We start from the raw sequence: 18,392 nt of genomic DNA on the forward strand, positions 1-18,392 counted from the left end.
GGCTCTTTTGAGTAAAATGTTCACCTCATTAAAATAGAGATATGGCAAATTCAATGTCTCACTTTATACTCAGACCTTAAACAATGTGCAAAGCATCAGACTGGACATATCATCAGATCAGGTGAATGAATACGCCACCTTCGTCTTTTTATATTAAAAGAAAAACAATAATCTCTTCATCAGGTAACTTCATCTAGAAGGGTCAACACGTAAAACATACTTCTTGTGCTCAAACATCATGTTGATGCAGCAAGTTCACAAAAAAGACACATAGTGAGTTGTGATTGCATTCTTCAAAAAATTACTAGAATATTTTGATTGCTTCTGCATTTATAGACTGCATAGAAAGTCTTCATTATGAAAAGAAGTTGTACTTTAGAAAAAGCAGAAGAATTTAAGAAAGTGTCACAATAAATGGTGACTTCACCTGGTCATATAAGCAACTGACATATCTTCAACCACCAAAAGTCAGCAAGCCCGTGACATACTTGAAAACGAGAGAAATCTCAATGTATGCTTCCTGGTAACATATTTTATTAATAATAATAAAATATTAATCAAATAAACTAAAATGTAGGCTCAGTGTCCACATCTCTAATAGGTATAACCTCCCACGTTTCCTGTTAAACCCATAAATAAGTATAATTATATCCAAGCATTTAAACCCATTTAAATACTGGCAAGTAATTTAATAAAGTATGATTGTTCATCCGTGCATCAAGTTATGTGAAACAATATAAATAGAAAACCTGTAAATAAATAGATCTCTTTAATTGAGCTTCACCACAAGTAATTCCAAAAAGCCTGGTAGATCACACACCATGAAAGGTAGAACTGAGAGCATCTGGGCAGTCGTGTGCAAGTTGCCAGTTCCGTTATCATTGATAACAAAACAAAAGTGATGCTATTTGCAGTTTTCATGTCATTTTCAATGGAGACTTCTTGTGCGCACAGAGTAAGGTGACATAAGGAACCCCAATGAAAGCCCACTTCTCACTAGGCCAGAACCTGATGACGGGCCCCTGTTCAGGGATTTCAGATGCAGCATCAAAGTACGCAAAGCATACACATCCCAGATATGCAGCAAGGCAGATTAGGATATGCCTGTAAGGGAAAAGATAAGTGATTAGCAGTGTTTGTAGAGTCTCCTAATCAGCACACACTGAAGACTTCCTCTGAGCCCTAGTGAAGTCCCTATTTACATCAATGTCTCTGCATGTCTCTGCATTTACACAGTTTGGGAAGTATACAAACTGTATACAAGGCATAAACTATTCTACATGTAGCAATTTACAAAAACAACTGTCATTGTAAAAATTGTAACAAAAGTCTCTCAGTATAGAACAAATATATAGTCACAGATGTAGCATAAACGTACAGAATCTCCTGAAGATAGATAATAGGAAAACCAAAGAGCACAATTAACATGAAGATTAAAAGGTTGTTTACTGCATTAACGAAAGTGGTCATATATGGAACGCCGCTATTTCCTATCAATAAACTATGTTAGAATTAGCAATTTTATTATGTTTTATACAATTGTTTTATATTTCTCTGACTCCTAGGGGGGAATTGTTTTTTGTTCTAAAAAGTGCTCTAAGGTACTAAAATTGGTTATTCCTTTTTTTTTTTACATTTTTAAAACAGAACATTTTAATAATCTCCCCTGTATTCTTATATCTTTAGTAGCATTTACATATTTCTTTAAAAAAAATCAGTACAACACCCACCAAACATCACCTCTCATGGCCCAAATCCCCATTACCTCCTAGAATGTATATATGTTTGAACTAGCTAGTTGAGCTTTGTCTTAATGTATGTGCTCATTTAATCATTCTAATGCTGTCACACACCCCCAGAAGCTGTTCATTGTTTATAAATAAAGGAATATGAAAAGTTTTGTTTTTTTTAAATCACCTTTAGGTTTGAGAAGAACCTTGTGTCCATCTGTGGACAATCTTCAGCAACTGGTTACTACAACTCAAAGCAGCTGGCAGGCCAGACCCTGTGTGCTGTGGTTGACATGGGCTCTGCTTCCAATAATATCACTTGTATGCCCACAGCCTTTCTGAATACATTTAGTGCCTAGCTGATACTGTTAAATATTTCTATTATAACAGTAAAGCTAATTAATTTTATTTATTGATTGATTGATTGATTTGGCCAAAAAAGTTACTTTATTCTCATACATGACAGTGACAATTATTATTATTATTATTGGCATTTATATAGCGCCAACAAATTCCGTAGCACTTACTACGTTACAGTTCTGTTACGTAGATATCAGTTTCTTAAAAGGCAACTACGCAACAAAACCCACTACAGCTTAATATAGTGCTCAGATGCCTACATGCAGTCCCTTTACTGTGACATACATACGCATTAATAGCCAATGTTTACATTTATGAGTTTGTGTCTGTGTTTTGTGCCTCAAGTGACTGTCAATCAGAAGAGATACATTTGGAGATACATTTGGTTGGTCATCGTGAGATCCTCCGTCCAAAATAATGATAGAGTAGAGAACACGGCAAGAGCAGATACGTTTTTCTTCATTACTTTATTGCAACATAATATATACACATGTATGCAATTATAATGTTGAAGTCAAGAAAAGAAAATGAAATCCTAAAAACTGTGTAAGGAAAAGAACAAATACTACCAATACTATATAGAATGGGGTTTCATACACAAACTGTAGACTCTTCATTAACCTTTAAAGCTAGTTTGAGATTAATTGTCATAGGAAGGAGCTTACCAAACACAGTGGAGGTAGGGGAAGTTGAAATATGACCATAATTCACAGAAGGCCTTGTCACTGATCCAACAGACTAACGCCAACATCCACCAGCACCCAGACATCAAACCTAGCTTGTACACTCGCATATTGTCACATCTGAAAAAGCAAAATAAATATTATTTTTAAATATAGGTATGCGCAAAGTAAAAATTACACAATTTCAAATATAAATATATATATATATATATATATACATACACACATATGCATACACATACACAGTTATAATTAGAATTATTCAAAGTCCATTAAAATCAGGTTTATTCAGGTCAAAATTTACAGACTTTCAGCTGTTTGCAATGAACAAATCCCATTAAAAAAACCTTTTATAGCTCAACATAATGAATGCCTCAATTGGTTTCCCCAAATTCAACTTAAAATGCAACTTATGATGACTTCTCCAGTATCAAAATTATGATTACCACTGTAGGTATTAGGTTAAGGAAACCAAAGGTTACAGGTTGCAGTTAATAAGCTAGACTTTTTCTTTTAAGTTGACTTTTTTTTGTTTTGTTTTGACTTCTTTGATTATGAAAGATTTCACATAAATCATATAGCGTGTATACGAAAACATGACAGAGACAATACATTATTTTTGTCCCTTTTATTAGAATTTAATAGAAATACAGGTCAAACAACTGACCTAAAATAAGGTCAAGGAGAAACAGGATTGAAGAATAGGAAGCGACTAAGAGAGGACTGAAAAGGAAGAAATGTTTTTCTCCAAAGGGTGAATGGATCCCCCATGCCTCCTGTATGCCTTCTTGTGTTAAGTTCATGTTTTAAACACCTAATACCTTTAAACATTCCCCCCTTTTAAAAACGTCAGACATTTTGTTGCAATATCTTAATTTTAACATTATTACTGGGGTTAAACTTGATTTATCTCTTATGCCTCGTTTCCACTGAGCGGTATGGTTCGGGTTGGTAAGGTTCGGAAGGGTTAGAATGGTCCAGCCTTGTCAGGTGAGAGTTTCCACTGCAAGTCGGACCGCCAGGGGGCATGCAGGGTGTAGACCAAATACCTAGCATGTCATTTTTCGTGAGCATTGAAGTTTTCCTGTCCGCCAATCAATGGATTGTATAGTGTGATGTCAGTAGCTTCGTCCTAACTGTACCGCAACATTTCCTATGGACCTACATCTGGTGGGGGCCCAGGAATGGCGTGATTTGGTTCGGTTGTATGGGCTAATTTCATAATGGAAACACTCAAAATACTGTACCGAACCGTACCGCTCGTTGGAAACTGGGCATGAGAAATCCGTGGAAATATTCGAAACACCTTACTAAGTAATATAAAGGCATTTGAGTTTTGTTATCATGTGTTTATCCACCTGTGATGAGTTTGCCTGATGAGCAAATATTTAGGCAAAAGTGGCCAACTGAAATCAATATCCAAATAAGCTGAGAGTTCTCTGGGCTCACTGACCCTTTGTAGGATGCTATTTTAAAAGAACCTTATTTAACAAGGCAAAACAGGTACTAGTCTGGGTCACACTGCACTATGCACCTTGTTTGTCTGATAAAAGGTCCAATGCATTCAAAGCATCCAAGAATATAGTCTACAAAAAAAAACTGTCCAATTAGGGGGTCAAGAGATACTTTGGGGCGGACAGCTGCCTGAGGTGGCAAGTAAATTATAGGTATTACTAGTAATCTAAGATTTGGATATTGTCGATCTAATATGACATACACCTATTTAATACTTTTTTGAGTATTGACTGTATTTCTCATTTTTGCTCCAGGCGTAATTCTTTATACATGTTCCCTAGACAGATTTTTGCATTAGCCTCATTTAACAGTGCTGGAAGGCACCCTCCAGTTATCGTATAAACAGCAATTAACTTTTCATACCCATACTTTTCAGAATGTTATCACTGTGTGCCAGGCTAATTCTCACAGTATGTATAGCATTTGATCGATAAAGGGATGGATACCAACTGTGTCTGCAGATTTCTGGGAAGAAGACATGTGGTTTTTAAACAATAAAATGAAAAGAGACCAAATCTGGAACTCGTATTTCCTCTAATACTGGACTACATGATAATTCAACTGCAATTAAACAATGAAAAGGATTTCCTTTTATTCTGCACAGACCCAGAAAGGCCAAATAATTTTTTTTTTTAAAAGCTGTGCCATGGGAAAATGTAGTTGTATGATGTCTTGGACACTAAATGGGTCATGATATGTTTAGTGAATTATACAACTACTCTAGATTATTTATGAGCTTAGTGTATAAACCCCTAATGCATCAATTTATAATAGTACCACAATGTACATACAATTACTAAAAACGGTTAGAGTTTTTTCCAATATAAATTATGTTAAATAAAGCAGTCGATAATATTATAAAGAAGATGATTCAAAGTATCAGATACGGCATATAAAAAGAACGTATAGAAAACCATTCAAGTCCCATCGTAACTAGTAAAAACTTTTTTAAAAAGGACTATATTGTGGGGGGTGGGGGGGGTACTCTTGGAAATAAAAAACTAAAAAAACACCTGAATAATAGATTTAAGTTGGCACCTTGAGGACTCCGCATAGACTGAGCTTGCAGAGAGGGAAAATACCTTATAAAGGCTTTCATTAACATGCTATGCAATTTCAGTCAAAGTGATATACTTGGTTGGCTTGAAAACCAACCAATCAGAGTGCTATGACAGGCAAGGATTGTAGATTTGTTCTCTTGCCTTTTTTTTTGCCTTTTTTTAATTTTATTTTAATATTTGAGATAAGACTTTACTCTTTTTTATCTGCCTAATTTTGGTTTTAAAGAAAGGCCGTTTTAAGGGGGGGAGGCATCTCGTGTTAAGTATATATTTTTTTTAACACAAATTTAGTTTATTGGGACCCTTCAGTCAGTATTATTAGAGTGAGCAGGGTAGGCAAGTATTTTTAATGTGGGGTGGCTAGAGGCATGCCACTGAAGGGGGTATTTAAACTGTCCACAAAGGTCCATTCCCTGTGTATTCCCATGTATATTATATTATTAGTTCCCACCCGTCTTCTATGGGTGGGTTATTGGGAGAAACACTAGGTTCCCTGGTTTATATTAAATTAATAGCCCTGCCTGCCACCAATGTGTAAGGGCTGGGGGTGCACTAGATCCACCCAGTAATATTTATTTATTTATCAGTAGTAAAACCAATGCTATCCTATGAATTCACTTTGTATTCTCACTTTAGTAAATAATCATGGCGGCAGTGGGGAATACTATGCCCTCACTTTATTATTTATAGCCCTATTATAGGGGTAAATGGACCTGTGTCTTATGAACCTCCTAACTCAACGTGTATCCCTTTAAATAGACATCAAGTCATGTTTGCCAGGATAGATGCACGTAAAACATTTGATGTGTTTATTTAATTAAAGGACCACTCTTGGCACCCAGACCACTTCAACTTAATGAAGTGGTCTGGGTGCCAGGTCCAGCTAGGGTTAACCCATTTTTTTATAAACATAGCAGTTTCAGAGAAACTGCTATGTTTATCAATGGGTTAAGCCTTCCCCCAAATCCTCTAGTGGCTGTCTCATTGACAGCCGCTAGAGGCGCTTGCGTGATTCTCACTGTGAAAATCACAGTGAGAGCACGCAAGCGTCCATAGGAAAGCATTGATAATGCTTTCCTATGCGACCGGCTAAATGCACGCGCAGCTCTTGCCGCGCGTGCGCATTCAGCCGACGCAACGGAGGCGGATCGGAGGCAGAGAGCTCCCCTCCCAGCGCTGGAAAAAGGTAAGTTTTACCCCTTTTCCCCTTTCCAGAGCCAGGCGGGAGGGGGACCCTGACGGTGGGGCCACCCTCAGGGCACTATAGTGCCAGGAAAACAAGTATGTTTTCCTGGCACTATAGTGGTCCTTTAACAATTTACACCAGAGAGCAGATAATTAGCCTGGATTTCTGTTTCTTTGTTATATTGCTATGCTTTATAAAAGTTTTAGATTTATTTACTTGAATTATTATTACACAAAAGTATTGTAATTAGTTCTAAGACTGAACTATAGACTTTGACAATATAATTACTTTTTTCCCTAGACTAGATGTAGGCAACCTTTGGCACTCCACATGTTGTAGACCACAGATCTCATAATGCTCCTAATGATGGCAAAGCATCACTGGACATGTAGTCGATAACGTCTGAAGTGCCGAAGGTTCACTTCCCCTGCCCTACACTAAGAAACAACATTTTGACAACTGATTGTATATCACCCATCATCCATTTTCACGGATGTACGTGAAGCAGACAGACTGAAGACCCAGATTAGAATATAATCACAAGTCAGTTTTCTAGGAAACATGATTTGACATGGCTCTAACAATGACAATGCTAAAACTCTGCTACATATCCACATCCACACAACTGGGCAGAGTGGAAATGTGCACAGTGCAAATAAAATGTTTGTACACATTACAGAACTTGTGAGACTGTACGTTTAGGGGCAAGTGTTACACAAGCACTTAAATGGCATTACGTCTTAAAGAAGCCTTTGCTGCACACAGCACTTTTTGCCATTTTTAGTACATCAAATGCAGTCATGATTGCCTTAATTCATTAGTTTGCAGTTTGGCAATCAGCAGACCGATCCTATACAAATTGTATATCATTTCTGAAGGTGGCTATTACTCCCATTTCCATGTGGGACCCATTAGTCTTACTAAGCAAACAAAAGGAGAAAACTGAAAAAACACATTTTGCTATAGTAGCACTAGCATGCATGTTGAATACACAAACACATTGTCGATTTACATCTCATGATATTGAAAATACTGCATATGTTCAAGATTTAAATCTGTTTAGGACAATACTGGGTCCAAAAATTTGTTTTACACCAGTCCTAGCTGACAAACAGCTACTGTTAATATAAAACAACAAGACAAAAAAATGCTGTCTCTTTAAGGCCAACATAAATCATGGCAGTATGGTCATGTTAATGGACTAAAGGACCAACTGGGATCTCTGATTAACTATGCATTCCTGACCCCAATGAGAGGCTCTACTGGTAGCCCTACAAACTCAGAATTTATCAGAGGGAGAGAGAATGAAACTGATTCAGGGTCATATCATACACTAAAATATGACTTATGAGGAAGTGAAAGTGAAACACCCTAACTGAAAACATAACTGTTTTGAAGAATTTTTCCAACTATGCTATTTTGGTGTAAATTAATTTTGAATACATGACACACTTTGGTGGTATTACACAGGGGAACGTGAAGCTCAAACTAATGTACCAGGGCTGCCCTCAAAGTCCACGCAGAGGATCGCCCCCAAGTCCGCCCCCAAGTCCACCCACAGGGCCGTCCACCCACAGGGCCGCCCCGCCAGTCCACCCACAGGGCCGCCCACAGAGTCCACCCACAAGGCCGCCCACAGAGTCTGCCCACAGTGCAGAGTCCACCCACAGGGATGCAGTGTGTGTACTGATTGTGGTGTGTGTATAGTGGATGTAGAATGTGTGTAGTGGATGCAGAGTGCATGTGTAAAGTGGGTGCGGTGTGTGTGTGTAATGGAAGCTGTTTGTAGAGTGTATGCTGATTGTACATTTGTGTAATGTATAAAGTGTATATTAGATGCAGATTGTGTGTGTTTGTGTAGTGGATGTAGTGTTTGTGTGTATTAGATCCAGTGTGTATAGTGCATGCAGAGTGTACGTTTGTGCAGTGGATGTAGTGTGTGTATAATTAATGCAGAATGTGTGTGTGTTTGTGTAGTGAATGTAGTGTTTGTGTGTATTTTATGCAGTGTGTATAGTGAATGCAGAGTATGTGTGTGTGTGTTTGTGTAGTGGATGTAGTGTTTGTGTGTATTAGATCCAGTGTGTATAGTGCATGCAGAGTGTACGTTTGTGCAGTGGATGTAGTGTGTGTATAATTAATGCAGAATGTGTGTGTGTTTGTGTAGTGAATGTAGTGTTTGTGTGTATTTTATGCAGTGTGTGTAGTGAATGCAGAGTATGTGTGTGTGTGTTTGTGTAGTGGATGTAGTGTTTGTGTGTATTAGATGTAGTGTGTATAGTTCATGCAGAGTGTGTTTGTGTAGTGGATGTAGTGTGTGTAGTGAATGCAGAGTGTGTGTGTAGTGGATGTAGTGTTTGTATAGTGAATACAGTGTGTGAGGATGTAGTGTATGTGTGCATATAGTAAATGCAGAGTGTGTCTTTGTGTAGTGGATGTAGTGTGTGTATAGTGACTGCACAGAGTGTTTGTGTAAGGATGTAGTGTGTGTATAGTGACTGCAGAGTGTGTGTAGTGACTACAGAGTGTATGTTTGTGTAAGGATGTAGTGTGTGTAGTGAATGCAGAGTGTGTGTTGTGCAGTAGATGTAGTTAATGAAGTGTGTGTGTGTGTGTGTGTAAGGATGTAGTGTGTGTAGTGACTGCAGAGTGTGTGTTTGTGTAGTGGCTGTAGTGGCTGTATATTGACTGCACAGTGTGTGTTTGTGTAGTTGTTGTAGTGTGCATAATGACTGCAGAGTGTGTGTTTGTGTAAGGATTTAGTGTGTGTAGTGACTGCAGAGTGTGTTTGTGTAAGAATGTAGTGTGTGCAGTGACTGCAGAATGTGTGTTTGTGTAGTGTGTGTAGTGACTGCTAGTGTGTGTTTGTGTAAGGATGTAGTGTGTGTAAATGTTGTAGTATAGTGTAAAGTGTGTGTAAATGTATGGGGCTGCATAATGTGGGGGGGAAGTCTACAGTATTTTTTTTTTCTTCCTTTAATTGTAATAAATATTATTTTATTTCCCCCTCCCTGCATCTTAACTGTGGCCAGGGAGGGGGCAGATCACATTTCCTGCTGGTCTGGTGGCATGGTGCGGGCCCCCCACTGCCTGTATTCTGCAGAGGGCCCAGCACACTCGAAATATATTAATTTATATTAAGTTAATATGGTACACTGAGTGTTCTTTTAAAGATTTTGGAAAGGACGGGATATGGTGGCAAGTGTCTAATAATGGCAATATCAAAATAAATAAAATCGTCATAAAGTTTTTATGTATATATATAGTTTTTATATATATATATATATATATTCATAAAATAAACAAATTAATGGCCCATTATGTTCAACGAGCCGCAAAAATATATATTATATAAATTGCAAATAAAATCATAACTATTACATAGAACAGACATGGGTAATTTTGGCACCCCAGATGCACTACATTTCCCATGATGCTAAGCATACACATATTTTTGAATACCAAGATAAGATGTTTATTGAAGATATGTAACATCAGTGATCACCTTGCACAAAGCTATAAAGTATATAGCCACATCAGTCTACATTGTTCTATTTGCAAGAAGTATATATTAATGTCACTTTCAAGGTTATTCAATATGCAGGATCTTTGAGAGAACTGGGAATTCTAGCAAATAACCATGGCCGTGTGTAAAATATCCCACCTTTTGAGCTCACTAACGAGAAGAACGGTGCACGGAATTCCAAGCATCATTAACGATATGTTGTTGATTGCAGGCTTCACAAATGCCATTACTGTGGTGACTGCAGAGAGTACACAGACTGCAGCTTTAAATCTCCACCTGCAGTGAAAGAGAGCACAAAACGATGATACAATTTTATTACATGACAGGAGGCTTCCTATTTTGCATTAACTCTCTTTACTAAACTCCATAGCAGTAAAGAAAAACGTAAAGAGTAACAATAAATCAATAGTGTATATAAGGGTCATGCTGCCTGTACAATTCCTCTTGACTGCTGTCTAGATGACTGTACCACCCACCCGGTGCCCCCCTTTCCCAATGACACACAGAGACCGTATAAAGTTGGGTAAGGGCATCGGCCACAGCTTTATTAATTTTCCATGCCAGCAACATAAATACTGTCAGCTGTTGGGGTGATTGCCCAACAGACAGGTCTATCCCCACAAACCATGAGTCCATGAGCAGCCTGCCTCCGCCATCAGCTCCCAACAGGCTGCGACTCCCCAAGCCTCCTCGGCAACTCCATCACTTCTGCCTGCGCTGGCCAGGACTCCCGCATGCTGTGACAAAACAAGAAAAGACAACCAACAACAAGCACCAGAAACAAAACCCACCTTCCTTCAATAACCAAATGTCCTAAGGGCGGGAGGGCGGGAAAGTCAGGATCCCTGCACTTCCAGGAGCTGACTGGTAAGTCCCCTCCCCTCACTGTCCTTATAACTGTCTTCCATCTTAGCAACTATGTATCCATATATCCCCCTCCCATCTGCTCTTCCTTTAAGACTCCTTATCCTAGCCGCAGTCATGTCCCCCCTTCCTTGTCAGTCCAGGGAGGTGTCTTGACTGCTGTCTAGATGACTGTACCACCCACCCGGTGCCCCCCTTTCCCAATGACACACAGAGACCGTATAAAGTTGGGTAAGGGCATCGGCCACAGCTTTATTAATTTTCCATGCCAGCAACATAAATACTGTCAGCTGTTGGGGTGATTGCCCAACAGACAGGTCTATCCCCACAAACCATGAGTCCATGAGCAGCCTGCCTCCGCCATCAGCTCCCAACAGGCTGCGACTCCCCAAGCCTCCTCGGCAACTCCATCACTTCTGCCTGCGCTGGCCAGGACTCCCGCCACCGCGATGACGACTTCCCCTCACGCCTCCTGCCGTCATCGCGCCCCCCGCCGACAGCGCAGCCTCAATCCCACTCTGCAAACCCGTGTTCAGGATGTCCAAACCTATCTCGTTTAAGTGGACCCCATCCCTCCTCATTAAGTTCTGGTTCTCCCCTTCCAGCTCCACGTGTCGAACGACCACCCCACCTAGCCGCCGGACAAATTTCCCCACTGCAATGTTCAGCTTGCGCCGGCTCTTCTCCAAACCGCGCGAGTGCGGCAGCGCGCGCCAGCACGGCCTGGAAACCACCTCCGACCAAACCAAGGTCATGTCCGGAAACAGCGCCATGCACCTCGCCAAGTCGTGCCGAATCGCGTGGAGAAGGTCCACAGTCCTGGAAACCCCCAAGTCGTTCCCGCCCGCATGGACCACCACCACCACCGGCCCTGACACAAACTTACGGAGCTCCACGAACTCAGGATATACTTGCTGCCATCGGAGGCCCCTAATGCCCTTCCACCTGACTCGGGCCACGTCCACTGAGAACCCCAAATTTCGTCCATAGGCCCGGTCTTCAGCTCGCCTAGCTGCCCAGTACACGTAGGAATGCCCTAGTATCCACACGTACCGGGGCCGCCCACCTACAACGAGAAGAGGGTTACAGCATATGAGGTCGGACATAAGACTTAAAACGCCCCGACTCCCATCTTCCAATGCGTTTAATGCCCGCAGCCGAGTAACCCAAAACACTTGCCTGGGTAGCCGCCCCAATCCGAAAGGAATGGGCCGAAAACCCTTGACTTTCCATACCACCCGCGGCCAATGCTCTCTTCAGCATTGCCGAGAACTGATAGCGTGTTAGGGGAGACCCATCCGCGTGAGCCAACAAAGGGCCTCCCCGCTCCGGGCGCACCTCCAGAAAATCGTGAAAAGCCCCGACAGGACAGACGACATCCCTCGTGGCCCCTAAACGAACCCAGGCACCCCGGGCCGCCTGGTCCGTCTTAGAGCGCCGCACAAAAATGTCAACGGAGGAAGTAGACCACCGCACATCCGACAATGCCAAAGGCGAGGCCTTCCCCTTGCTCGGGGCTACCAACTCGCCGATGCGAAAGGCTCCAAAAAAGCAGACCGAGAAGGCTACGCGAAACAACTTCGATACATAATCCGAGCCACAGACCCGCGGCAAGACTAAAAGAATCCGCCGCAACATTTCCACCGAAATCGGACGACGACGATCCGGGCGACGCCGCAGTCGCCACCCCTTCACCACCCTCTGGATCCCAAATTCCTTAGTAACATCCCGCCAGCCCATAAATCGAAACAAGAAAGACAGGGCAGCCAGCGCCTTCTCCGCTACTGCGCAAGACCTACCTCTCCTGACCAAGTCATCCAGCAACACAAGAGTCGCCTCCGTACGTCCCATTTCCGTGGATACATCCCCGTCCCGTGCTGCCGACAGCCACTGTTTCCACACTGCCCGGTATGCCTTCCAGGAAGCCTCCGCCAAGGAGTCCGATACCAAGCCCATCAGGCCTCGAAATCGAGCTTCCATAAGGAGTCCGGACACTGCAGACCGGTCCGCCGCGCCTCCGGCGCTGCCTCGCGAAACCGTTCCCACTGCAAGCGAGACAATGCATCAGCCACCACATTTTGCACACCCGGGACATGTTGCGCCCGCACCCAAACATTAAACTGAAGACTAAGGAGCACGAGGTGACGGAGAAGAGCCAACACTGGAGGGGACGAGGAGGACGATCGGGCAATCACATGGACCACACTCATGTTGTCCGTGTGAAAGACCACCGTGTGATTTCTCAGCTCCTCACCCCACAGTTCCAGGGCGACCACTATCGGAAACAGTTCCAAAACGGTCAAATTCCTTCGAAATGGGGAAGACTGCCATTCCTCCGGCCACTCCCCCGCACACCACTGACCCCGAAAATACGCTCCAAAACCAACTGACCCCGAGGCATCGGTAAACAGATCCAAGGCAGCATTGGTGGTGGCCTCCCTCAACCAGCAAGAGTGCCCGTTGTAACGTCTGAGGAAGGAGCTCCACACTGCCAGATCCGCCCGAAGGCGCCTCGTGATCCGAATGTAATGGAAAGGTTCCTTCACCCCCACCGTGGACAAGGACAATCTACGACAAAATGCCCGACCCATCGGTAACACCCGACATGCAAAAACCAAGTGCCCCAACAGGCCCTGCATCTGACGCAACTGAACCTTCTTGGAACCTTTGACTAAGTCCACCAACCGCAGCAACCCCTCCAACTTCTCTTCCGGAAGCCGGAAAACCATTCTCTCGGTATCGATTTCGATACCCAAGAATGAAAGGACCAACACCGGGCCAACCGTTTTTTGTTCGGACACAGGAACCCCGAACTCAGCCGCCACCCGCCGGAATGCCTGAAGCAACGCTGTACAATCCTGGGAACCCGACGGACCAACAAACAAAAAATCATCCAGGTAATGTGTCAACGAACACAAACCCGCAACTCTGGACGTGACCCACTCCAAAAAAGAAGAAAACAGTTCGAAATGATAACAAGAGATAGCGCAGCCCATGGGCATACACATATCATAATAGAAGCAACCGTTAGCGAAACACCCCAACAAGTGAAAGCAATCCGGATGAACCGGCAACAAACGAAAGGCCGATTCAATGTCCGATTTTGCTAATAACGCCCCACGCCCGGCCCGCCGCAGGAGGAGCAATGCCGAGTCGAAGGACGCATAACGTACCCTGCACGCATCCCTGTCAATGTCATCATTGACCGACGACCCCGAAGGGTACGAGAGATGGTGAATCAATCGAAAAACTCCCGGCTCCTTTTTGGGTACCAGACCCAGCGGAGACACCCTCAGGTTGTGGAATGGGGGGGAATCAAAGGGGCCGGCCATGCGGCCCCGTTGAATCTCCGCCTCCAACTTTTCTTGTAACAAAACCTCTTTTCCCCGCGTGGACCGAAGATTGTCCGCGAACTGGCCCTCGTCCGACAGCACAAAGGGAATCCAGAAACCCGTTGTGAAACCGTCGAACAAGAGGCTGGCAACGTCCCTCTTAGGATACTGGACGAGCCATGGACGCATCTTTTCCACGCTCACTGGAGTCCTCTCTGCGAGGAACGTCGTCCTTACCAGAGCCCTTGGAGGCAGATGGTCTGCCCTTCTTGAAACAACGGAGAGCCGGGTGGGCTCCCCCACAGTGGGCACACTCGTGCCGGAATCTGCAGGAGCTAAACCACTTACAGTGGCTCTCGTTGAAGAGCCAACAGACTCCCTTCCTCTGACCTGCCGACGTACCCGTGGGGACGCCGGCCGCCCCCGAAAAGGGAGAGGGTCTACACGGGGTCATAAGTAGCAGCCACAGGCTGCCGTCCTGCACCCCAAAACCCATACCCGGACACGCCGCCATCTTCTGGCGGAATTGCTGGTCGTATTTGAACCAGCATTGCCCTCCATAAACCTTGTAGGCGCCCCAAATTAAGTCCAAATAACCAAATAAAGAGGGGGCCCTCTCAGGGAAACGGCGCACTAGTACGCTGGCAAAGATATTAAATCCTTGCAGCCAATTACCGAACGTACGCGGGATAGCCTTACCCTTTTCTCCCTCCAATTGTTCGCCACGTCGCGGTCTGTCCACGGACTCCTTGTCTGGCGGAACGAGAGAAAGGAGATCCACATACTCACCACGAATAATCTTCTCTTGCACTTCCGCTGGCACATGTAAACCTAGGGGAGCCAGTTCACACCCTGGGAGAAAGGAAACCACCCCAACCCCATGACCCCTCAAACTATCCGCACTACCGGGACCCTGAGCCCCTAGACCAGTACCCCTGGCTTGCCCCTCCACTAACATCCTCAGCAGGCGCAACACCTCGCTATCCTGACCTGAACTCCCTGCAGCACCCCAGGCGCCTGCGCATGCTGACTCACCAAATGAGGGGAGGCGCAGGGGCCGTCCTCCTTCACCTTCTCGCTCCTCCTCAGACTCCTCCTCCTCACCGGACTCCCCCTGGAGCCTCCCAGCTCCCAGAGGGGCTGCAGCCGACACGGCCTCCCGACCGCCGGCATCCTGGCAGTACTGCAATCTTGGGGCTGCCGCCTGATCCGCGGCACCCCATGAACCGGCCGGTCCTGGGGACTCCCATCTCCTTGGGGCTGCTGTCCGGCTCACAGCACCCCTATTGCCGCCTTCTTCCGCCGGCGCTTGTGGTCTCCGGGCGCCCGGCGTCCTATTTCCGGCGCGGGCACCCACTTCCGGGTTTTGCCCGTCGCCGGCTGCTGTCGTCATATCCGGCGCGCCGGCCGTGCGCGACCGGCGTCGTGACGTCACTTCCGGCCGCGCCGGAAGAGAAGGTGGAGGGCTCCTGGATCTTCCCGCCGAATCGCCATCTTGGAAATGGCTGCCGGACGCAGCCGCAGCTCTCACCTGGGACCGGATCGCTCGGGGGGACGACACCAGGCTCGGCTCCACATTCCCAGCCACTCCAGCTCGCAGGCTTCTTCGGCCTTCACGACCTCCTCTCACCGGGCTGGGAGACAGTCGCGACGGCGGCCTTGAACGCCTGGCCCGCCGCCCACCTTCCACAGGTCGAGCCTCTTCACCGGGGACGCCATCCATGCCGGCCAACACCTCTGCTAACGAGCCTGCACCATGTGCAGCCCGATAAGCCTGCAACAGGGCCACCAACGATTCCTGGGAAACGTCCATCACTCTCAAAATTCAGGAACAGGTAAGTATAAAACTTTTTAAGAATAATGTCTATAATATTTTTTTTTTTTTTTTTTTTTAAGGGGTCAGCAAAGAAAGACAGATGCAAATCTGAAAATCTGAAAGTCAGGATCCCTGCACTTCCAGGAGCTGACTGGTAAGTCCCCTCCCCTCACTGTCCTTATAACTGTCTTCCATCTTAGCAACTATGTATCCATATATCCCCCTCCCATCTGCTCTTCCTTTAAGACTCCTTATCCTAGCCGCAGTCATGTCCCCCCTTCCTTGTCAGTCCAGGGAGGTGTCTTTCTTTACTGCTCCATCGCAGACAGGTCAGACTTTTGGCTCCCCCAGAACCTTATACCTTTATTATACTAATCTTATTTACTTTATGCTGTTACACTGTTATACATCTATATTTATTTGCTGGAATATATAATTTTACTGTAGTATATATTTTTCTTTAGTATTTATTTCCATCTCCTTCCCCTTTGGGCAGTGGGTTTTGCCTGGGCCTTTATAGGGGTTTCCATCCCCTGACCGGCCCTGGGACTCTCCTTTCACCCTCTAGTGGCTTCCCCCAGCTCCCCACCCCCCCCCCCCCACCCTGATACCTTAGGGCCCCTTCTGGGCGCCCTCTCTATCGGCCGCGACCGTTCGCGGCTCCGAACGCGCCGGCCTTATTCACCCGCGACCGGACTAAATCTAGTCCCCGGCTTGCGGCCTACACGTGCTGCGGCCATTTTGGATTGCGGATCTCGCGAGATCCATGCGGCCATCTTGTTTTACCGCGTGGGTGCCTGGAAACTGACAGTATTCCCTCCTATACCCTGTTGGATAGCTGTACTTACCCCCTGCAGATCCTTCTCATCCTGTGAATACCAGTATTTCTCTATACTTACCTGCACCTGCTCTTATTGAAAGCTCCTTCTGTGCCTGTGGACATATATATTTCTACCATACCTTGATATTGCTGGGCTTCTGTACCTGCTACATCACCAAAAGATTCCTGCATTCATTTGGCTGGGTCAGTCAGGTCAGTGCTGCTGCCCGTGTATTTTGTGACCTGCACTTAAGGGTTCCAACCCTGTACAACCGGGGTGAGCTCCCATTATAAGTACTTAAGTACTGCGCTGCTTATTGGGAGACTAGCCTTTGCAGTTCTCTCTAACTGGGTGAGCCCCAGTTTTACTAAGGTCACCAACTATACCCTGCTGGGATTTTAACTGGAAGCAGTGGTCATCCACCATAACCACTACATCAACTGACCCTAAGCCATTTACCTAAGACCTGGGTGCCATTACTATGGTGCCTATCAGTGACGTGTTTCACAAGCCTACCCTATACCATGGAAGACTCCCAGAATACCCCTGTGGACTTCCAGGCTATGATTAATGCAGCTGTCGCTGCTTCTGTGGAGAAGGCACTTTCCAAAGTGCGAGCTACGGCTCCCGATTTACCCAAATCTTCTCGCAGACGCCCACGCCACGACTCAGACTCTGATGTCTCGGACTACCATGCCAGAGAGGACTCCCGTCCCAGCAAACGCCACGGGAGAGGCGAGGGCACTACTCCCAAACCAACCAAGGGTAAGGCGCCTGCCAAACATAAAAACCCATCCAAATTCAGTACCCCGGCCCCGCGTCAGGATCACTCTTCCGACGAAGACCAAGAACTGTCACACTCCATGTCAGTTCTAGACGAGTGGCAAGCAGACCTTTCCGACTCGGACTATGACGCTTGGGGTTCGGACGAGAAGTCTATTTCCGCCTTCATGCAGGTGACCCTCCTGGGTGCAGCCCAGACAGAGAGGGACGAGGATCCTGCGGACACAGATCCCCCACTTGACTCAGACACCATATTAGACCCTTCGGGTCAGGCTATGTTCGACTCTCGCAACATACGCCATCCCAGATCAGGAGACTGGTCACCCCCGTAGCACCTCTCCAGGTTCATGCACCTGTGGCTCCGCAAACCTGTAGACAAAGAGGTACGCAGTCCACTTAGGTCGGAATGCCCACGTCCTTCCCTTCCGGACAAGGTGGCTCAAACCCCTGAGTTTGATAAGGTCATGACGACCTTCATGATGCGAAGCGGACGAGACCCTCGCAGAGGGATGTAAAAAGGACCACGAGCTAGTCGATATGGAACTGTGCGAGCTGCGGGACAAGGGAGCCATACAGCCGGCCCACGGCGTTGGAGGCTTTTTCAGCTATATCTTTCTGGTCCGCAAAAAGACAGGAGAATTCCGTCCTGTCATCAACCTGTGCGACCTCAACGCATAGGTGGTGTACCGCCACTTCAAGATGGAGGGCATCCATC

General features: G+C 45.4%; 1 protein-coding gene across 1 annotated transcript in view; it reads right to left on the reverse strand.

The window, feature by feature from the left end:
• Positions 1-311: 311 nt before the first annotated feature.
• Positions 312-18,392, reverse strand: part of ACER2 (alkaline ceramidase 2) — a 58,755-nt gene continuing 40,674 nt past the window's right edge. The window contains exons 4-6 of the mRNA XM_063455241.1: positions 10,200-10,337; positions 2,756-2,893; positions 312-1,104 (exon numbers count right to left, since the gene is read on the reverse strand). Of these exons, the coding sequence (XP_063311311.1) occupies positions 918-1,104; positions 2,756-2,893; positions 10,200-10,337 (463 nt within the window). The 3' untranslated portion in view covers positions 312-917. The remainder of the gene's footprint in view (positions 1,105-2,755; positions 2,894-10,199; positions 10,338-18,392) is intronic.

The sequence above is a fragment of the Pelobates fuscus genome, chromosome 5 (assembly GCF_036172605.1).
Source record: "Pelobates fuscus isolate aPelFus1 chromosome 5, aPelFus1.pri, whole genome shotgun sequence".
Taxonomy (NCBI): Eukaryota; Metazoa; Chordata; class Amphibia; order Anura; family Pelobatidae; genus Pelobates; species Pelobates fuscus.